The sequence below is a fragment of the Solea solea genome, chromosome 4, assembly GCF_958295425.1.
Source record: "Solea solea chromosome 4, fSolSol10.1, whole genome shotgun sequence".
Taxonomy (NCBI): Eukaryota; Metazoa; Chordata; class Actinopteri; order Pleuronectiformes; family Soleidae; genus Solea; species Solea solea.
The window spans coordinates 262456-283188 of record NC_081137.1 but is presented as its reverse complement, the minus strand read 5'-3'; the positions used below and the strand labels follow the sequence as shown (position 1 = coordinate 283188).

At 46.0% G+C, this 20733-nt stretch overlaps 3 protein-coding genes and 2 non-coding genes across 5 annotated transcripts; 4 read left to right on the top strand and 1 right to left on the bottom strand.

Moving 5' to 3' along the window:
* The first annotated feature begins 289 nt into the window (after window positions 1-289).
* On the top strand, window positions 290-4673 carry pwwp2a (PWWP domain containing 2A). Its single transcript, XM_058627381.1, has 2 exons — window positions 290-1404; window positions 1900-4673. The coding sequence occupies exons 1-2, from the start codon at window positions 488-490 to the stop codon at window positions 3707-3709; spliced, it is 2727 nt and encodes a 908-aa protein (XP_058483364.1). The 5' UTR covers window positions 290-487; the 3' UTR covers window positions 3710-4673.
* A 3420-nt stretch (window positions 4674-8093) lies between these two features.
* On the top strand, window positions 8094-13426 carry slc23a1 (solute carrier family 23 member 1). Its single transcript, XM_058627931.1, has 14 exons — window positions 8094-8230; window positions 8960-9127; window positions 9241-9398; window positions 9515-9603; window positions 9910-9977; window positions 10165-10346; window positions 10424-10544; window positions 10698-10854; window positions 10946-11093; window positions 11170-11275; window positions 11422-11551; window positions 11643-11786; window positions 12754-12849; window positions 12927-13426. The coding sequence occupies exons 1-14, from the start codon at window positions 8213-8215 to the stop codon at window positions 13175-13177; spliced, it is 1836 nt and encodes a 611-aa protein (XP_058483914.1). The 5' UTR covers window positions 8094-8212; the 3' UTR covers window positions 13178-13426.
* On the bottom strand, window positions 13405-17093 carry prob1 (proline-rich basic protein 1). Its single transcript, XM_058627930.1, has 4 exons — window positions 16829-17093; window positions 15728-16109; window positions 15024-15297; window positions 13405-14951 (listed from the first exon to the last, which is right to left on the bottom strand). Exons 1-4 carry the CDS (start codon window positions 16936-16938, stop codon window positions 13594-13596), a joined length of 2124 nt encoding a protein of 707 aa, XP_058483913.1. The 5' UTR covers window positions 16939-17093; the 3' UTR covers window positions 13405-13593.
* A 2150-nt stretch (window positions 17094-19243) lies between these two features.
* On the top strand, window positions 19244-19316 carry trnav-cac (transfer RNA valine (anticodon CAC)). Its single transcript has one exon. It is a non-coding gene; the product is annotated as a tRNA-Val (tRNA).
* Window positions 19317-20148: 832 nt separating this feature from the next.
* Window positions 20149-20221, top strand: trnav-aac (transfer RNA valine (anticodon AAC)). Its single transcript has one exon. It is a non-coding gene; the product is annotated as a tRNA-Val (tRNA).
* Window positions 20222-20733: the final 512 nt, after the last annotated feature.

Sequence of the window (20733 nt, the reverse complement as noted above, 5' to 3'; positions counted from 1 at the left end):
GTTATTTTCTTTCATTTTCTACTCATTGGAGTTTGTTGACAAAAACAAAGACATTTGAGAACATTGTAATTTCCAGGTTTGACAAACACTGATTAATTCATGGAGAAACGATAAAATAATTGTTAGTTTGTTCAATTTCCCCTGTTTGTATAAAAACAAGTAGATTTTAATAAATGTTTTAGTCACAGGTTGTTCTTTTGTGTGACCAGCTGATCAAATGTAATCAATATTGTGGTTCTGTCATCTGTGTATCGATCATATCCAGATCATTGATCTTTATTATTGCCGTTGTTTTTGTTTCTGATTTGTAAACGCCCCCTGGTGGCAGTTCGACGCCTCGCAAAGTCGGAGTCAGCCAATCAGAGAGGACGCGCTGCCGCATGTCCTTTGACTGACGGGAACTTCAGCCAATGGCGGTGCGCCTGCGCAGCTGGCAGCGCTCTGAGAGGGCGGGGCTACAGTCCGCTCGGCAGCACAGCGGAAGAAAATGGCGGCCGTGGCTGCAGAGCCAGGAGCTGCGGCGGTTCTAATCACACCGACGTCGGCGACAGTCGACGAGGACCCGCCAGAAACGGACCCGGGACTCCCGGGAGCCACGCAGGAATGTGACGGGCCGCGGGAGTCCGGTCTGGCCGCAGAGTCGGTCGTCACGCAGGTGGAGGATGGTGGGGACGCGGAGGAGCGCCGCCATGTCGGGCCGGAGCTTGAGCCCGCGGCGGGAAAAGCTCTCTGTGAAATTGTCGTAACGGATGAAAAGACCAACATCTTCCTAGCGGACCGGATCAGCGTGGACCGGTTCTGTCCAGGACTCCCGACGGATTCAGAGGGCGGCGGAAATGTGTCGGTTCAGGCGGCGTACCGCAGCATCCTCTCGGATCCGCAGCCCTCCGCCGTCTTTCTTCACTCCTTCCCGGCTCCGCCGCCCGTCACTGAGGCCGGTCTGTCTCTGGCCGAACCGGCGGTACCGACCACTAATGTGACGACAGATCGAGTCGAGACCGCGGGGCCAGACCGGGGATACACGGTCCTTGAGTACTCTGAGCAGAGGCCCGGGCCCGCGGAGGACGCCATGTTGGACGTTTCGTTCCCGGTGAAGCCGGACTCGCCTCCCGGGTGCGTTAAAAATTCTGCGGGGAACGAGGAACCGGCGGACCGCGGCCTCAGGGACCAGTCCCCGCAGAGACGCCTGACGACGGACACCGTGAAGCAGGACGAGTCCTCGCGACTCGAGCCAGCGCCAGAACCGGGGCTCGGCGGTGCTCCGTCACTCGCTTCCGTTCAGGATCTGAGTCCCGGGTCCGAGGTCCGGGTCTGCCTGGATCACATCATCGATGACGCGCTGGTGGTGTCCTTCCGCCTGGGGGAGAAGATTTTCTCCGGGGTTCTGATGGACATTTCCAGAAGGTGAGTGTGTTGATCAATAACTGCTTTGATCAGTGATCAGAAAGTTTATGTGAATAGGATGACGTCACACCTGACAAATCAACACAGTCAGTCACCTATAATTAGCATAGCAATCAATAATGAAAATGATCAGTGTTATTGACTTTAAAGGCTTGATTATTGTCTTATCGATTATTGTCTTATCGATTATTGTCTCATTGATTATTGTCTTTTTGATTATTGTCTTATTGAGTATTGTCTCATTGATTGTCTTTTTGATTATTGTCTTATTGAGTATTGTCTCATTGATTATTGTCTTTTTGATTATTGTCCTATCGATTATTGTCTTTTTGATTCATTGATTGATTGAACATAGGCGATTTATGCTAATTATTGATTAGTGCTTGGTGTGTAATAAATAAGAAATAATCACATTAATGATCATTGATGGGTCACATGACTGCTTAGGTCAGACATGTCTGTTTGAGTCTCTAAGGTTTTCATTGTGTGTCTCAGGTTTGGACCGTATGGAATCCCAATCTCTGTGTTTCCTCGCCGCGATGACTGCAGTCGACCTCAGATGACCCCTCAGGCGCTGCCCATCGCCATCGACAACCCATCCACCAAACAAGAAACGACCCCTCCCCCCTCCCACCCCTGGTCCTCCAAACCGCCGCCATTGTTCCAGGAGGGGGCGCCGTACCCTCCCCCTCTGTTCATCAGGGACACGTACAACCAGGCGTTACCTCAGCCGCTGCCGCGCAAGATCAAACGACCGAAGCGTCGTTATCGTTGCGAGGAGCCGACCTCCATCATGAATGCCATCAAGCTCCGCCCCCGGCAAGTGCTTTGTGACAAGTGCAAAGGTGTGGTGGTGTCTGGCGGCCACAGGGAGGCGCGGCGGGGGCCGGTAGATCTGAGGGGCGAGGAGGCGTCACGGCGGCGGAAAGCGGCCGAGGCACCATTGTCTGCTGAGGTAAAGAGACTGAGGAGTGACGACAGAGGAGGACGTGGCACCGCCGCCACCGACAGACGGGCGCCATCAGGGATCTGCATGTCATCTTCATCGTCGTCGTCGTCCTCACGCCGCGTGCTGAGGGGTGTGGCTTCGTCTTCATCGTCCTCATCCAGCCACATGCGTCTGAAACTGAACGCTAAGAAACCGCTCGCCAAAGCTTCTGTCGTCGAGCGTTCCAAAGGAACACCGGTTCTCAAGCTGGTGAGGAGCTCGGAGCCCCCACTTCGCCGACCCAAAGACCAGAACCAGACACAGAACCAGAACCAGGACGGCACCAGGGCGGTTACAAGAGCTGCCGCATTGCAGAACCACAACCAGAGGGTCCACTTCACCCGCCGCCTACAGCACCTCGGTGGCGCTGCCAGCAGCGCCAGCTCCCATGCGGCGCTGCCGCCCAGAATGCGCCTCAAACCCCAAAGGTATCGTACCGATGACAGCCAGGCCCCGCCCTCCTCTCCCCCGCCCAAACACAGCGCTCGCTTGTCACCTCCCAAATCTACTCTAAGCCCCGCCCCCACTGTGGACCTGGTCCTGCCCACTGCTCCGCCCTTAGCCTCCACCTGTGCAGTCAGTGTTGCTGAGGAGACGCAGGAGGGCGGTTCTGCAGTGGAGGAGGGTCCAGATCAGGGAGAGGGAGGAGCTGAGGGGCCACCCCCCTCTTCCTCCTCCTCCTCCCACTCGGAGTGCAGTTCCACAGAGACGTTTGAAACCCCGCCCTCTAGAGACCCGTCCTCCTTTCCCTCCTCCCACCCCCCTGCTCCCTCTTCCTCCTTGTTAGAACCTCAGTGCCACACCTCCTCCTCGCCACCCCCCCCTCCCCCCAGGTCTGACGGCGAGGAGGCGCAGGTCGGCGTTGAAGAGGACGAGGACGAGGGAGGTGAACTAAAGCGGCGCCGTAAGTCTTCCACATCCTCCTCCTCTTCCACGTCTTCGTCCTCATCCTCCGTCTTCTCCAAGGCGGTGTCCAAGTGCTCGCTACCCGACGGTCGGACTGTGTGCGTCGGCGACATCGTCTGGGCAAAGATCTACGGTTTCCCCTGGTGGCCGGCCCGCGTGCTCGGCATCTCGGTGGCGCGGCGCGGCGACACAGGGCTGTCGGTGCGGCAGGAAGCGAGGGTGTCGTGGTTCGGTTCTCCCACCACCTCCTTCCTGCCGCTGGTGCAGCTGTCGCCCTTCCTGGAGACGTTCCAGTCTCGCTTTGACAGGAAGAGGAAGGGACCGTATCGCCGCGCCATCGCCGAGGCCGCGAGCGCCGCCAAACAGCTGACGCCTGAAGTGAGAGCCCTGCTCACACAGTTTGAGACGTAGCATACAATAATTAGGCCCCGTCCCCCCGCAGGTGGTGGTGAGGCAGATGATGTTTATGAGAGGAGGCGTGGCTTACTGTTTGGGTGTGGCTTATCGCTGCCGTCTCTGTCCCGTGTCAGGTGTCGTTAGCGTCAGAGGTCACTGAGAGTCCAGGCTTCTGATTGGTTCAGAACACACTCATTTACATAATTAGTAATCGAGAAAAATTGTTGTATCGATCACAATCAGGTGACTAATGGTTGTGAGGAATGCTGACATAATGATGTCACTTCCTGTTTCCTGTTGGTTCTGCTGAAAAAAAGTGAAAAAAAAAATTAAAAAAAGATTATGATGGTGTTCAAACTGAGGCCCGGGGTCCAGAACACAGTCAGGTAATTCCCTCTGATCAATACTGTGACATCCTGTTTCAGACCCATGTCCCCCAATCCTGTCTAAGACCCAGGTCTTCGTAGTGCTGTATCAGACCCGGGTCCCTGAAGTCCTCTATCAGACCCAGGTCTTTATTGTCCTGTCTCAGACCAGGTCCCATGATGCAACAAAAATCCGAACTCTCACATGATAATTTTATCAGATGTGAAGGGTCAGCTGTTTATCACGGTGAAGCACTGCTCCAGCACAGGGGGGCGTGTCATCTCTGTTGATTTTTGAACTTTTTTTCGCGGTGATGTTTGTGTGTGTGTGTGTGTGTGTGTGTGAGTGAGATAAGACTTCGTAAATGTGGTGTCGCAGTTTTACAGCGGCGGCTCCAGTCATGACGTTTTCTTGATTAAGATATTTGTGCTGCTGAGGATCAGTGTTAGAACAGACAGAGGGTCATGTGACCGATGATGAAGGTGACTCCTCCCCCTTTCTGCTGTGTCGGACTCTTTTGCCGTCTGTTTGCAGATCAGAGAGTCCACGTCTGTACATGTTTGTTTTTATTTTCTTCTCATGTTTTAAATCTGTTAATAAACTTTCAAACTTCTCTCTGATTCGTCGTCGTCATTTAAACTTCCTCTACTTTCTCTTCTTCTTCTGTGGTGCTTTTGCTGCAGCAGTGAGGGCGGAGCCTTTCTCACCTGCAAACAGATGTTTGGTAAACGGGTTCAACACCGCAGACCGTGTTTTTCTGCTCGTGTGATGTTGGTCTTTTATTTTGAGTCAGGAAGTTCACAGGCGGCTCCTATTGGCCGATCCCAGCTGTCAATCACACCGCTTTCAATAGAAACCACTCATTGGGACATTAACTCTCGCCCCCTGGTGGACAACTGCTGTTACTGTCCTGCAAAGTCTACCATCTCCACCCCTCAGTTAATCACTAGTTAACCACTAGTGTTGTTAACTTATCTAATGATTAGCTGATCATTAGTTTTAATTTTAACTAATCAAGTAATTATAACTTACTTTTAAAGTTAACTAATTAGTTAATCATTAGATCATTAGTTAACTAAGTTAATTAGTTAATCGTTATTTGGTTCTTAAACAAATAGTTAACCATAAATGTAACGCTGACTAATGACCATTTAATGTAAACTAATTGTCAAGTAATGATTCATTGTTGGTTCATTAGTTTACATGAAGTTATTGGTAACCTATTTGGTAATCATTAGGTCATTGGTTAACTAATTAACCATTCATGTAAGTGATTAACCAGATTTTATTAACTAATCGTTAGCTTGTAATCAGTTAACCATTTACTGAATATTGGCTAATAACCTAACTAATTAACTAGTAATTCAATTTAAACTAAATATGAATCATTGTCAAGAAGTCGTTCAGTATTGATGAATGATTAGGTTGTTAGTTAAGAGCTAATTATTAGTTAACTAGTTAAAATTAACCAAATTATATATTATGACCTAATACTTAACCAGTTACTGTTTTCAGTAGTCATTAACTAATCATAAGTTATCTTGATGTTAGCCAATTATTAGTTAGTAGTTTACAAATCTTTTACTGGTAATTAGCTAACCATTGACTTATCACAATAATTATCTTGTTAGCTTATGTGTGTGGGTTTGTGTGTGTGTGTGTGTGTGTGAGTATATGCTGCTGTGAGTCACATGACATCAGCCAAAGAGGCGGAGTCTACTTATGTCTCTTTCAACGTTTGTGTTTTTTTCGTGCAGGCGCGAAATTTGAGTTTCCATGGCAACCGGGTCTGATACAGAGAGCAGGTTACCACGATGTCAAAAAACTTTATTGATTTATTATTGATATGTCAGGGTGTTGATTAATGTGATCATGTGATCCACCTGCTGATGACATCATCACTGTCTCTCTCTCTCCACAGTACCACGCTGAAGAGCTGCTGACAATCGTGTGCTCTGATTGGCTGAGAGGCTGTAGGCGGAGTCCAAACGGCCAGTGACGAGGACAGAGAATCGATAATCAATAGTAGTGGTGAGGGTTTGACCTGATCACTTTGCGTTTCCATGGATACGCCACGCGTCCTTCAATCAGATCATTACCAATCGATTAGTGACACATCTGAGGCCCCACCCCCTCTCAGGCTCCAATCTGACAATCTGATTGGTGGAAAGTTGTTAGGGGCGGAGTCTCAGATGATTTGAATGTTTTTAGATAAAGTTTAAGTTTTCTTTGATGTTGGGAATAAAATGTTTATTTTTATTTGTCTCTGGAAATAATGCAAACATTAAAAAGTAAATTATTATTATTATAATTATTGTTATTATTATTATTATTATTATTATTATAATAATAATAATAACAATAAAATGTGCACAAACAGAAGATTAATGCGATTAAAGCTGCATGTGTGACACAGTTTGTTCTTTGTCTTGTTTTATTGGATCGTTAGTTCATGGTTAACTAATCGTTACCTAGTAATTTGAGAACCATCGACTGAGCATTGACTCGTCACCTAACTAACTGTTTATAAGGGTTATTTTAACTAACCCTAAGCCTCATGATTTTTAATGCGAAAAAGCAGTTTTGGAATGAGAAAAAGCAGTTTTGGCCAATCTGCATTTTCCATTAGAGCTGCACCTGAGTGGAACACAATTCCATCCCACATCAGAGACATAACAACATACCACACATTCAAACACAATTTAAAAAAGTGGTTAGTTAGCCACCAAACATGTCAACACTAAATAATATCACACTGCCAGCACCTCTACAAGTTAGTTGTACAGTATGTGGGTGCCATCTTATGTATACCATCACTGCCATGTTTTCATGTTTTTTTCCTTTCTCCTTCTTTTTTCTCTTTTCTCTCCCCTGTTTTTCCCTATATTTACTGACCCTACTCTTTTTGCATGTTTTATGTGTTCTTTTACCAATTGCTTTTATTATGATGTATGTATATTTTATGATTTTGCTTCTTTTAGTATGCATCTGCCCTGTTAACATCGGTCCATGTACAACAGATGTAAAATAGCCATTTTGGCTAATTCTGGCACATTTACATTGTATGTTTATTAATGTGCACTGTCCATGTCAAATAAACCATAAATAAAATAAGTACATGATTAATCATTAGTTAACATAGTTAATGGCTGACACATTGTTAGTTTACCATTAGGTAAAAAACAGCCTGGACTCAGTGGCCACGGCCACAGTGCCGTGCTTTTACTTTGAAACAAAAACAGGAAGTGTTGGGTTTGCGGCCCATGCGTCAGACGCTCAACTTGACAAAAGAAAACAACCAGTTATTGAGTGACTTGTGGAAGTAGGTCAGGGTCTGGATAGGACCGCGTCTTAGTCCTGGATTTTTATCGCGAGCCCACCATTTAGTGACCGGACGCTCATTTAGGTCACTAAAGTTAAAAGTTACTAAAGTTTTGCGATATATCGGATCTGCGTGGTTTTAAAGTGACAGTTCTTTTTGTCACCCCCTGGTGTTCAACTGCTTCTACTGTCCGACCTGCTGGATTTAGACTGGGTTTAAACTGGGTTTAAACTGGGTTTAAACTGGAATTGGACTGGATTTAGTGTCACCTGTAATAATAATAAAATCCTTCTCCGTACACTGGTGTCCTGCAAGGCTCGACATTGGGCCCGATAATAAAGAATATTTCTGTATAAATGTTACCTCACATGCTGACGCTGCCGTTATTCTTGCAACATTTTTTAAAATGTCCCCAAAACACTGACAACATCTGTCCAACGCAAGATGGAAGACGAGGAGTAGGTGAACACAGAGACGCTGTAAAGTTAATCTGTATTAAAGTTCAGGTCAGTTTGACAAGACACGGATAATCAGCTGAGAGCAACCATAAGCTCCGCCCACTTCACACACACACACACACACTAAGCCTTACTGATAATCAATAATCAATCAGTGGTTCAATAAATAACGTATCAGTGCAAGTGACACACTTTGTGTGTGTATGTGTGTGTGTGTGAGATGGTTAATCTCTGGACTTTCACCTTCCCACACTCACGTTCTGTCTCTCGCTCTCTCTCTCTCTCTGTCTGTCTGTCTCTCTCTCTCTCTCTGTCTCTCTCGCTCTCTCTCTTAAGGTTTTGGAGCTCGATCGTCCAGGAGTCACAGGTGAAATGGACGACCACCAGAAGGTAAACTGATTATTGATTATTGATTGAATACAATCTGGATTAGGCCGGTTCAGACTGAATCAGTCTGATTCAATCTGGTTGTCACATTTAGTCTAGTTTAGCCAGGTTTAGTTTAGTTAAGTCTTATTATGATTGATGTGGTCTGGTTTAGTCTGTTTTAGTTCAGGTAAATCAGGTTTAGTTCAGTTTTGTTTAGTTTGAGTGAACCTGGTTCAGGTGCGTTCATTTGAGTTCAAGTCGGAGTTATGTCTGGTTTAGTCAGGTTTAACCTAGTTTAATATGGTTTAGTCAGATTTAATCTGGTTGACATGTGTTCTGTTAAATTCAGGTGTTATCAAGTTTGAGTTAATCTGGTGTAGTTCATCTACTGTAAGTCTAGTTTTGAGTGATGTTCGGTTTAGTCAGGTTTGATTGTTTAGTTTAGACTGGTTTCGTCAGGAGTAGGTTTAGTTCGGTTTAGTTTGGTTTAGTCGGGAGGAGGTTTAGTTTGGGTTAGCCTGGTTTAGTCAGGAGGTTTAGTTTGGTTTAGCCTGGTTTAGGTTTAGTTTGGTTCAGTCTGGTTTAGCCTGGTTTAGTTTAGTTTAGCCTGGTTTAGTCGGGAGGAGGTTTAGTTTGGTTTGGTTTGGTTTATCCTGGTTCAACCTGGTTTAGCCTGGTTTAGCCAGGAGTAGGTTTAGCCTGGTTTAGCCTGTGATGTATCTATGTTTCAACCTGTCCAATCAAAATCAGGATTACCTGGCAGAGGGGCAGAGTCCCGTCACAGACATGATTGACCTGCCAATGGAAGAAGACAGAAAAACTAAACAGCCAATAGAAGCAAAGAGGGCAGAGTCAGACATGCTGTATACCATTGAGGATGTTCCACCTTGGTACCTGTGCATATTACTGGGAATGCAGGTAAGACTGGGACTACACTGGGGTTACCTGTTCAGATGAAGCATCAGTGATGACGTCATCAGTGCTGCGACGATTACGTCATCAGCGCTGCAATGATGATGTCATATCCGCAGCATTACCTGACGTGCTTCAGTGGGACGGTGGCGGTGCCGTTTCTTCTGGCCGAGGCCATGTGTGTGGGTCGAGACCAGAACACCATCAGTCAGCTGATCGGAACCATCTTCACCACGGTCGGAATCACAACACTGATCCAGACCACAGTGGGAGTCAGGTGAGTCAGAGGGAGGAGCCTGAGGGCGGGAGATAGGTGGGCGTCTGTTTTTACTCTGACGTGTGTGTGTGTGTGTGTGTGTGTGTGTGTGTACGTGTGTGTGTGTGTGTGTGTAGACTCCCTCTCTTTCAGGCCAGTGCGTTAGCGTTCCTGGTTCCTGCTCAGGCCATTCTTAGTCTGGATCGTTGGAAGTGTCCCAGTGAGGGTGAGACAGTCGCTTAGAAATTATAATCCTAATCTGTAATTCATACTGTGACATCGATAATGTTTGCGTAAAACCGTAGAAAAAAAATAGAAAAAGAAGAAAGTAGCAGTAAGCAGGAAGTAACTTTGAGCCACCAGATATTTCACATCATTTAAAAATGAAGCATTTGTTTTGATATGGAATGCTGTTTATTTCACAAAAAACACATCTGAGTTCTAACCTCATCCTAATCCAGATTAGGAGGTCTCTAAAGTCTAATTCAAATGTGCAGTTGTTTCCTGTTTCTGTTTATTTTGTTTTTTACAGAGGAAATTTATGGGAACTGGACTCTTCCTCTAAACACGTCGCACATATGGCAGCCGCGGATCAGAGAGGTACCGCTGTTTGCTCTAGATTAAAGTACCTTTGGTCCAGATTAAAAGGAGTGTTTGGTCCAGATTAAATTGTTATAGGGCTCCAGGTTTCAGGCTGGGGTTGGGGACAGTAGATGAAGACTCCTTGCCAGATCCTGGACCAGGTTCTGCAGAGTCCACATGTTGACAGAGCTGCTTTGTGTCTCAGATCCAGGGTGCCATCATCGTGTCCAGTATCGTTGAGCTCTTCGTAGGACTGTGCGGGTTGCCAGGTTTGCTGCTGGAGTACATTGGCCCACTCACCATCACACCGACTGTCTCTCTGATCGGCCTATCTGTCTTCACCACAGCTGGAGACAGAGCCGGGTCTCACTGGGGCCTGTCCGCACTGTGAGACACTTCAGCCTTACCACATCTGTCTGTCTGTCCACTTCTGTCTAAGACGTGTCCCTCTGTCCCTTCCTCAGGTGTATTCTGCTCATCCTGCTGTTTGCTCAGTACCTGAGGTCCACATCACTTCCTGTTCCTGTTTACAGTCGTACAAAAGGACTGACGTCCACCAGAGTCCAGATCTTCAAAATGTTTCCCGTAAATAACATTTATCTCCAGAGTTAACCTGAAGTTATCCAGAGTTAACCTGGACTTATCCAGATAACCAGAGTTAACCTGAAGTTATCCAGATTTTAACATGAAGCTAATGAGAGCTGTGAGTGAAAACAAAGGTCATGTGACTTTTCTCAGATCATCCTCGCCATCATGTTGGTTTGGCTCGTCTGTTACATCCTCACTCTGACCAACCTGTTGCCTAGCGACCCCGATCACTATGGACACAAAGCGCGTACCGACGCCCGAGGAGACATCATGTCCTCTGCACCCTGGTTCAGGGTTCCATACCCATGTGAGTCAGCCAATCACAGGCCTCCGAACTGGATGTGGTCAGAGTCTCTTAGAGGTCGTAGGTCATCTTCCTGACTTCCTGTCTCTGATAGGTCAGTGGGGGTTGCCGGTGGTTACCGTTGCTGGGGTGTTGGGCATGTTCAGTGCAACTCTGGCTGGAATGGTGGAGTCGATTGGCGATTATTATGCCTGTGCTCGACTCTCTGGAGCCACGCCCCCTCCAGTCCACGCCATCAACAGGTGAGTCAGGAAGTACACAGGAAGTGGTGGCTGTCCGGGCAGGTCGTCAGTGTGTGTGTGTGTGTGTGTGTTTCAGGGGGATCTTCATCGAGGGCTCCTGTTGCATCATCGCTGGTCTCCTTGGAACCGGAAATGGATCCACCTCCTCCAGTCCCAATATAGGCGTTCTGGGTATCACCAAGGTAACGAGGGCGTGTCCACATGACAGTTGTGATTGATTGCTATACTGAGGTGCCTGTGTCTGTGGGACTGACGGACCTGGATCTGGACTCAAAGCTGGAGTCCTGAAGCAGCGAGTGGATGTTTGATTTATTGACGGTGTGTGCAGGTGGGCAGCAGGCGGGTGGTGCAGTACGGAGCAGGAATCATGTTACTGTTGGGAACAATCGGGAAGTTCACGGCTCTGTTTGCGTCGCTGCCGGATCCGATCCTCGGCGGGATGTTCTGTACGCTGTTTGGTGAGTCCCCGGGTTAGTCCAGGTGGACTGATGATGTCACAGTAATCCAGCTGTGAGAGTGATGTCATTATAATCCAGGTGTGTCTCTCAGGTATGATCACAGCCGTTGGACTGTCCAACCTTCAGATGGTGGATTTGAATTCTTCCAGAAACCTCTTTGTTCTGGGGTTCTCCATGTTCTTTGGTTTGACGTTACCGGAGTACCTGGACTCTCACCCCAACTCCATCCAGACTGGTGAGACCTCTGAACTGAGACCTGGTCTCTGTGTAGACCTCATATCTGGTGTCTCTGTATACCTGAGACCTGGTCCTTGTGTGAGACCTGATACCTCAGACCTCAGATCTGGTCCATGTGTAGACCTTAGACCTGGTCTCTGTGTAGAACTGAGACCTCAGACTGTAGACCAGAACCCATACCTTAGACCTGGTCTCTGTGTATACCTTAGACTCAGACCTCTAGACCTAGATACCCCAAACCTGTAGTAGACCCAAGATTTGAGATAGGGTTAGGGTTATGTAGACTTCAGACTTGAGACCTAGGACCTGGTCCCTGTATTGACCTCAGACCTGGTTTCTGTGTATGCCTGAGACTTCAGACCTCGGACCTCGAACCTGAGACCTGGTTCCTGTGTAGACCTCGGTCCTGGGACCTGGTCCCTGTGTAGACCTGAGACCTGGTCTCTGTGTAGACCTTAACCCGAGACTTGAGATAAGGTCCCTATGTAGACTTCAGACCTGAGACCTGATATAGACAGAGATCAGGTCTGTGTAGGTCTTACATACCTGGATCCTCTAGATACTAATCAGGGCTTTGCCTTGATCCTATAGATGTAGATGAGGTCTCTGAGTAGGTCTTGTAGACGTAGCTCAGGTCTCTGATTAGGTCTTGTAGTCGTAGATCAGGTCTCTGAGTAGGTCTTGTAGACGTAGATCAGGTCTCTGAGTAGGTCTTGTAGTCGTAGATCAGGTCTCTGAGTAGGTCTTGTAGACGTGGATCAGGTCTCTGAGTAGGTCTTATAGACGTAGATCAGGTCTCTGAGTAGGTCTTGTAGACGTGGATCAGGTCTCTGAGTAGGTCTTGTAGACGTAGATCAGGTCTCTGAGTAGGTCTTGTAGACATAGATCAGGTCTCTGAGTAGGTCTTGTAGACGTGGATCAGGTCTTGTATAGATGTGGATGTCACAGATCAGGTGTGTCCTCAGGAGTGGTGGAGCTGGATCAGATCCTCACGGTTCTTCTCTCCACTGAGATGTTCGTCGGAGGTTTTGTGGCATTTTGTCTCGACAACACGATCCCAGGTAACACACAGACACACACAGTGGGGGGCACTGATACACAGAGGAGCAGAATCATTTTCTTCTTCTGGGGTTTTCAGGATCCAGAGAGGAGCGAGGCCTGGTCCAGTGGACCTCGTCCTCATGCTCCTTCTCCTCCTCCTCCTCCTCCTCCTTCTCCTCCTATGACCTTCCTGTGGGGATGACCTTCATCAGACGGACGCGGTGGCTCCGGCGGTTTCCCATCAGCCCCTCTTTCACAGGCTTCCGGGCGACCGCTGAGCACAAGGAGCAGGAGCCTGGAAGAGAGGCGGAGGAAGCTTTGGACCCACCCACCACCACCAGGGTGTGATGTCACAGGTTCTTCAGTGGACCAATGAAACGACACCAGCAAAACAAACAGCTGTTTAATATTATTTCATGTTTACAAACCTGGAAAATCAATAAAGTTCTACTGTCAATAAAAGTGTCGAAATAAGTGTAACAAACAAACACATGTTTACAAAGTGTTTTTAACAATAATCATGTTTTATATAGAAATCACTCACGAAACATTGAATTCAATCAAAAATGCAAACGTGAATAAAAATATTTATTGATATTTAATATTGATCATTATTTTTAAACAGATAAATACCTCAGTGTTTTTATTTATTAAATAAATAAGATCAAAAATGTGAATTTTTCTTTTTTAAAAACATTTAACAATAAAAACGTGATATTTTTCTTTTCCTTCATCTCGGGATTTTATTTCATTTTCATTCAGCCTCATTGTGGTGAATCGAGTGTGAAGTTGGTCGCTGGTGAAGCGAGTGTGAAGTTGGTTGCTGGTGTAAAAACGGTGAACGGGAGGCAGGGGGCGCCGTACAGGGACGACGCCATTGGCTGGAAGGGCATCACGGACAGAACGCTCTGGTTAGCGCTGCTGCTTTGTTTCATCGTTGGGGCGGGGTTGATGACAGTGGAGGCGGGGTTAACACAACACATTGGGAACAAGTGAGTGCTGGGGGCGGGGCTAGTTGTAGGGAGGAGCACCTGGAAGAACTGACCGGTTTCTGGATCCATCAGCATCTTCCTCTGATGCTGCGGGGGCGTGTCTACATAATAACATCGCCCACTTTGAGGTTCTAACATCACTTGGAAGGGGGCGGGGCCACTGAGGAAGGCTCCAGGTCCAGAAACCAGGAAGTCCCGGCCCACTTGAGCAGGTAAGAACCCCTGAAGTCTGCATGGAGGATTGTGACTGTGCTGCTGCACACCATGCTCACATGTTTGTGTGGGCGGAGTTACTGGGATGTCACCTCCTTCCTTGTCTCTTGTCGTCCTGGCTGGCTGAGGGGGGCGGGGCTTCTGGCTGTGGTCTGGCTGCTCTGAGGGGCTTTCCTCGCTCCTCTCCAGCAGGTGTGTCGGAGCTGACGGGGGTTTGTAGTTGACCTTCACGTAGGGGTGCAGAGTGGAGGGCGTGAATACACATCTGTGGGAGGAGCCAAAGTGACAGGACACACCCATCTGTTCCTGCTGGCTCCCTGTGTGGGAGGAGGAAGGGGGAGGATCTCCACCCCTCACACCCTTGTCTTCTGATGCGACAGGCCAGGTGACTTCATTGACCCTCCCTCCTCTCGCGACAGGCTTGCTGCCTCGTTGCTCTCGTGTGATTGGGCGACTGGACGCGTCGCTCTGTCGCGTGGGCTGTGATTGGCTGAAAGAAGCCGTGACCTTTGCCACGTGTCCCCTGCAGGATTTCAATATCTGATGACCTTTGACCTCAACAGCCTGCTGGTATGTGGGCGGGGGACTGTCCCGGCCAATCAGCTTGAAGCTGGCTGGTTTGTCGCCAGGCACCGTTGCCGTGGCGAACGACAGGTTGTATGTGTTTTTCACTAAACTCTTTACGTCTCTGACCACATGGACTGGCGCCTTCCACACTCCTGCGGCCCCGCCCTCCCGCACAGGTGAAGCCCCGCCCCCTCTCACAGGTGGGCAGGCGGCAGGCGTGTTCATCTGCTCCACCTGCATTTTCTTGGAGAGGACGCTCTTGATGATGCAGGATGCCATCTTTGTCTTGGTCTCGTCCAGAGAGAGAGACTTCTGCAGACGCCGTGGCGAGTCTCCACCCACCTGAAACCCTGTGACCATAAACACCACATTGGATCAGAACCTCAGACCTGCTTGGATCACGTGACTAAAAACTGCGTTACCTTGATGAGCCCCTGAGACGAGGCCCCGGTAAACCCTGTAGCCGTCCACGTCGCCGCTGTCCGAGGGCTGTGTGTGGAAGGAGGCGGGGACACTGTGTTGTCTTAGCAACGCGTCAGGACGGGCGCGGACAGTTGGACAGAGTTCACTGTGGGCTCCGCCCCCTTCCACAGGTGGGCGGGACAGACCGTTGACGTTTTCCATTTTTTTCTTCTTCTTCAGTTGAATCTGTCTCTTTGGGACCGTCTTTAGCCCCGCCCCCTCCTGACCCGTCACCTGCACAGGTGAACATTAAGTCAGTTTCAGTCTCAGATTTTGAATCAAAATATTTCTGCATTTTTCAAAATAAAACAGGAAGTAGATGTTTTATGTAAAACTATAGAATAAAAGCAGGAAACTTTCAGATTTGAACTGAAAAACAAACACATTTTTGTTAAAATAAATCAAAACAAACACAATTCTATCATTTTTGTCCAAACAGGATTAAAACCACGAGGATTAAAACCACGACTCCCAACTCATTATTACGATTCCACAGGAGATGAGAGGATGAAATCCTCGTCTCTGTCAAAACTCATCAAATTTGCAGATTTTGTCTTTATATTTCAAATTTGTGACGAAATAACTCACAATAGATCAATATTGAGTCAAATTAACATACAATTTTGATTTTGTTTTCATTTCGAGTGCAAAACAACGATTTTACCTGTGTTTCCACGGTAACGTCGACACACCCGAAGCCCCTCTCTGGATCAGACGCTTCGTCCTCTGATTGGAGGATGACAGAGGGAGAGAAATGGAGGGTGAGATCTTCTTCCGACCAGTCGCTCTCACTTCCCTCCTCCTCCTCCTCCTCTTCCTCCTCCTCCTCTTCCTCAGAGTGACAGACACTCAGATAATCCACCTGTGCTTCACCTGCACATGTGACCGGGTGGATCTTCTGCTGAGGGCGAGGTGAAGCGTCACCATGGTGACGAGGCGGCCGGTCGACCTCGGGGCAGCGGTGAGCGCTGAGGAAGACCATGCTGCTTCCTCTTCCTCTGTCCACTGTCCTGCTGCTCATCCCGTCTGAGTGTAATCCAGGAAATCTGAAAGATGAGAACACAAGCACACAGATTATTTGACAGATTATCAGGCGCTACAAGCAACTCAGAATTTTATCAAAATAAGTCACAATAAACAAACATTGAGACACAATTCTATTCTATTTTTGTCAAAAAAGAGCATTTAAACCACAGGTGAACTCAAAGTTACACTCAGTTTGTCACTGTTATTCCACAGGAAATCAGAATTTACATGAAATGATTTAAATCCCTGTCTCTTATAATAAACAAATCTGTTTATGTTTTTTAATAAATATTGAGATATGTCATTTTAATCAGTCAAATTAACCTACAATTTTGATTGTATTTAATAACTTTATTTTTTCAGGATTCTTTCTGAAAGTGGAGCTGTTTTTGTTGTTGATTTGACAAACATCAGGTTTCAGGCTATTGAAAAACGCATTAATAATTTCAACGATTCATCGGAGAAAAACACGATTTCATGATCATGATGAAAAAGAATCTTTTTCATCATGAATCATTTTTACAGTGTAGACATTCAGCTGATTCTCTGACTGATAAAGAAATATGTAAGTCCTCGTGTTTGGGACTGAGGAGAACGATTTCAAATCAAATCAAGAAAATTAAAATTTTCATTAAAAAGAAAAACGCAGAAAAAAACCATCAGCTGAGGGGAAATAATCCCTTAAAGCTTAAAGTTCAGGCAATTCCTCAAATACAGAAAGTTTCTGTTACAAACTGACCTATGACCAACTGTCACAGTGTTTGAGGGCAGAGTCCAAGTCCAGGTCCAGGTCCGGGTCTTTGGATGTTTCGGTTGTAGTTCCTTTGAAAGGAGTCGTTCATATATCATAAAGGTTTTCTTTCAGGAAATCTTCATTGTTCTCATTGATCAGATCAGAACCAGGTTCTAGTTCCAGAGACGCCTGAGTCCATGTTTCAGTCTCAGCTCAATGAGAGAGAGACAGCGAGAGAGAGAGAGAGAGATCCAGATAAACAGAGAGAGAGAGAGAGTGTTGCTGACAGACTGCAGGTCCAGTGAGAGATAAAGTCCAACTGCAGTTTTCTATTTTAGGAAGTGATTGACAGACGAGGCTGCAGCTGCAGGGAAACTCCCCCCCAACCCATGAGACTTGGTTTGACCCGGTTGAGAAGAACTGAGCGCTGACACACGAGTGGAACCATCTGTGACCTGAAAACATGCAAAACCGTGCACCGTGCACAATAGCGCCCTCTCGTGTCTTAAACAGTTTTTAAAACTTTTGTTCATTTGTGTTTTGGTTTTTTTCCACGATGAACAGCAGGGGGCAGCAACGTTTTTAAATCTTAAAGGCTTATTTAGTCAAAATAAGTCACGAGGACACAGAATTCTGTTTTTGTCTAAAACAGCATAAAAAGCACAAGTGAGTTGTTTTTCCACAGGAAATCACAACTTACATGAAACTGTTAAAAAAACAAAGAAAACTTTATATTTCACGTCACAACGACTTCTGCTTTACTAGCGGCGCTGAGTCGTGTACAGGAATGTTGTTGGCTACCAGCTCGCCCAGCACTGTTGCCAACTCCTCAGTAAGGAAAGTCGCTATTGGCTGTCCTAAAAGTCGCTAAATGACGTCATCGTCTAATTTGCAAAATTGTTATTTGACACGACACAGATATCAGTACTGACACGTATCAGACACGTGCCTCTGGGGACAATGTGGTGTTTTTCCACCGGATCTACTCGGCACGGCACGTCACGGTTTAGGTTGCATCTCAACTACAAAAAAACCTACTCAACTCAACGCATCCATTATTACAAGTCTGTACGTCTACTTGTCTTAAATCAGCACATATCGCCACATATCGAATCCAAACTCCACTCACGCATTAAATCAATCAAAAAAAATATTTCGCCAATATTTTAGAGACCCTGACACAGTCTTACAAATCATGTTTCCAGGGGAGCTCATGTCTCATTATGGGGGGCTGAGACACCCCTGGATCCCCCGTAGTTCGCACCATGGATATGTTATTTCTGATATGTATTAAATGCAGTGATTTCTTTTGGGAGAGACTGAGTTAAGAAACATTTACACCCCGCTCTGTAAGCCAGGGTGGAACGGCAGCCTGGACGTGGAGTGGTGAGGGTCTGCAGTGACTGCAGGCTGGGACTGCTGCAGAGGCTGACCTCTGACTCTCTGACTGACCCTCTGACCGTGAGACTGACCGCCTGTGAGTGCTTTGGGAGGGGGAGGAGATCCCGGCAGTAACTGCAGAGTGATACGTGCTTTCACGTGAGAGTCTCCAAAAACCACAAAAGTCTCCAATAACACCAGAGAAACTCACTTGATTTGTCGCTCGTCGCACAACAGAGTTGGCAACACTGTGAAGGTCTGCAGTGACCTCCCAGTCGAGGACATTACGCTAACTGGAGCTGCTTTGCAATGTTATGTTTGTCTGGGTCTCTGATTTGACCAATCATGCTGTTGACTGAGGTTAGGACCTCCTACCTCATTAACATATGGACACATCAATAAATCAATAAATAAATGTAAGTGAACAGAAATGTAGAAATAAATGTAAAACATTTATTTATTCTTTCATTTATTCTTTTATTTATAATTATGTATATTATGTATTTATTTATTTATACATTTATTTATTCATTCATTTATTTATGTATTCCTCTATTTATTTCAGTATTTATTTCTTTATTTTTGTATTTATTTATACATTTATTTCAGTATTTATTTATACATAGGTCAGGTTTTGTCCTCCATATTTTACACGTATTACATTTAAAAAAAGACTTAATAACAGTGGTGTTATAGCAGAATAAACTTATAAATATGTACAGATATAAAAAAGATCTGTTTGTGACTTCCTAATATTCTGTTAATGTAGAAAAATCTTTTTCATGCAAATACACAAGTTTTGCTTCAAAAAATCCCCACAGTTTTTTTTTTATCGTAATCACAAAGTTGTTGTTTTTTTTAAAAGTGACTTTATAACACTTTATTAAGTCGACTATGACCATATTTATATCGTTGTAAATATTCATTTAACATGAAAAAGAACAGAAGAAGAAGAAATCGCATCATGAGTTATTATATGTACATACACAGTTATATAACTGTGTAATGTGTGTTTGTATTGCTACAAGTTCGTAGGATACGGTTTCCGTAGTGTAGTGGTTATCACGTTCGCCTCACACGCGAAAGGTCCCCGGTTCGAAACCGGGCGGAAACATAAGTTTACTTTCCTCCGTTTTCAGCCCCCCCATAATGAGACATGAGCTCCCCTGGAAACATGATTTGTAAGATTGTGTCAGGGTCTCTAATATATTGGCAAAATATAGTTTTTTGATTGATTTGATCGAGAGTGGAGTTTGGATTAAATACGTATGTGGCGATATGTGCTGATTTAAGACAAGTAGACGTACAGACTTGTAATAATGGATGTGTTGAGTTGAGTAGGTTTTATATATATATATATATATATATTAAGAATGTGTTTATGTCTGAGTGTTTTGTTCAGACCAGAGCGTTAATACCTGTACTGTCTCTTTAAGAGGTCGCAGGCCTCGTGACGTCATTCAAGTGCTTCTCTTAGTTCGAGTCTGACGAGCTGAGAGGAGGTAATGTATTAGTCTGTTTGTCATCGTTGAACATTTATTGCAAACCTTGTTTTATATATGTACAGTTGTTAGTTTTTGGTTGTGAACATGCAGTTAATATAAACCTTATAAACAGACTTTTTGCAGGCTTTAAATGAGATGTTTGTTTATGTTTATCTGCTGACAGGAGCTTGAGACTCGTGTGCTGTGTGGAGGAGACTGCATGTTAAAGAGCGTTATGTCTTTGTCCACACAAATCCACCATCCTGCCTTCATTAAAGAGCAACCAGTAGCTGGTCGTGGTCCGGGTCTTTCTTCATGCAGCACAACGCAGAATATACCGTGGTTAACGGATGTGCATTCAACCTGATACGAACCTGTTAATGACGAGGCACGTCCGCAACATTTACTATAGTTTCACAAACAGACTCATTCTTGTTCTTATACGCGCGCTGATGGTCACCAGTTTCCGTAGTGTAGTGGTTATCACGTTCGCCTAACACGCGAAAGGTCCCCGGTTCGAGACCGGGCGGAAACATGTGTTTACTTTTCTTCTTACACACACACTTATTGTCGTTTTCGTCGCTTGTTGCGGGCGGCGTGTTTCGTGTTTCTGCGGGACTGACTTCCGCTCACTGACCTCCGGTTCACGGGCCTCGTGGACCACAGTTGGTGAGGATTAGCGTCGCGCGACTCCTCTGTGGATGTGACAGGACCACAGATCTCCAGCTCACTCAGACACGGCGCCGTGTCAGGTTTCCACAGCTAAGTTTACGTGTTGTGTGTTTGTTTAGTTTAATTAACGTCACTGCTGCGTAAACTGTCCTTAAACACTGAGAAACAACTATTCACACTCTTCTAGAATAATGGCCGTTTCTCAATATCCATACTTATCCATACATAAGAGAGGTGCACTTTCTCCTTTTGGCCACAAGGTGGAGTATCTGCTACAGTGAGCACGGGCTTGGAGAATAAAGTGGTAATATTGTAACCTGTTGTTTTAGAAGAGCACAGTTGTTAAAACGAGGCCTTGGAACATTCTGTGGAACT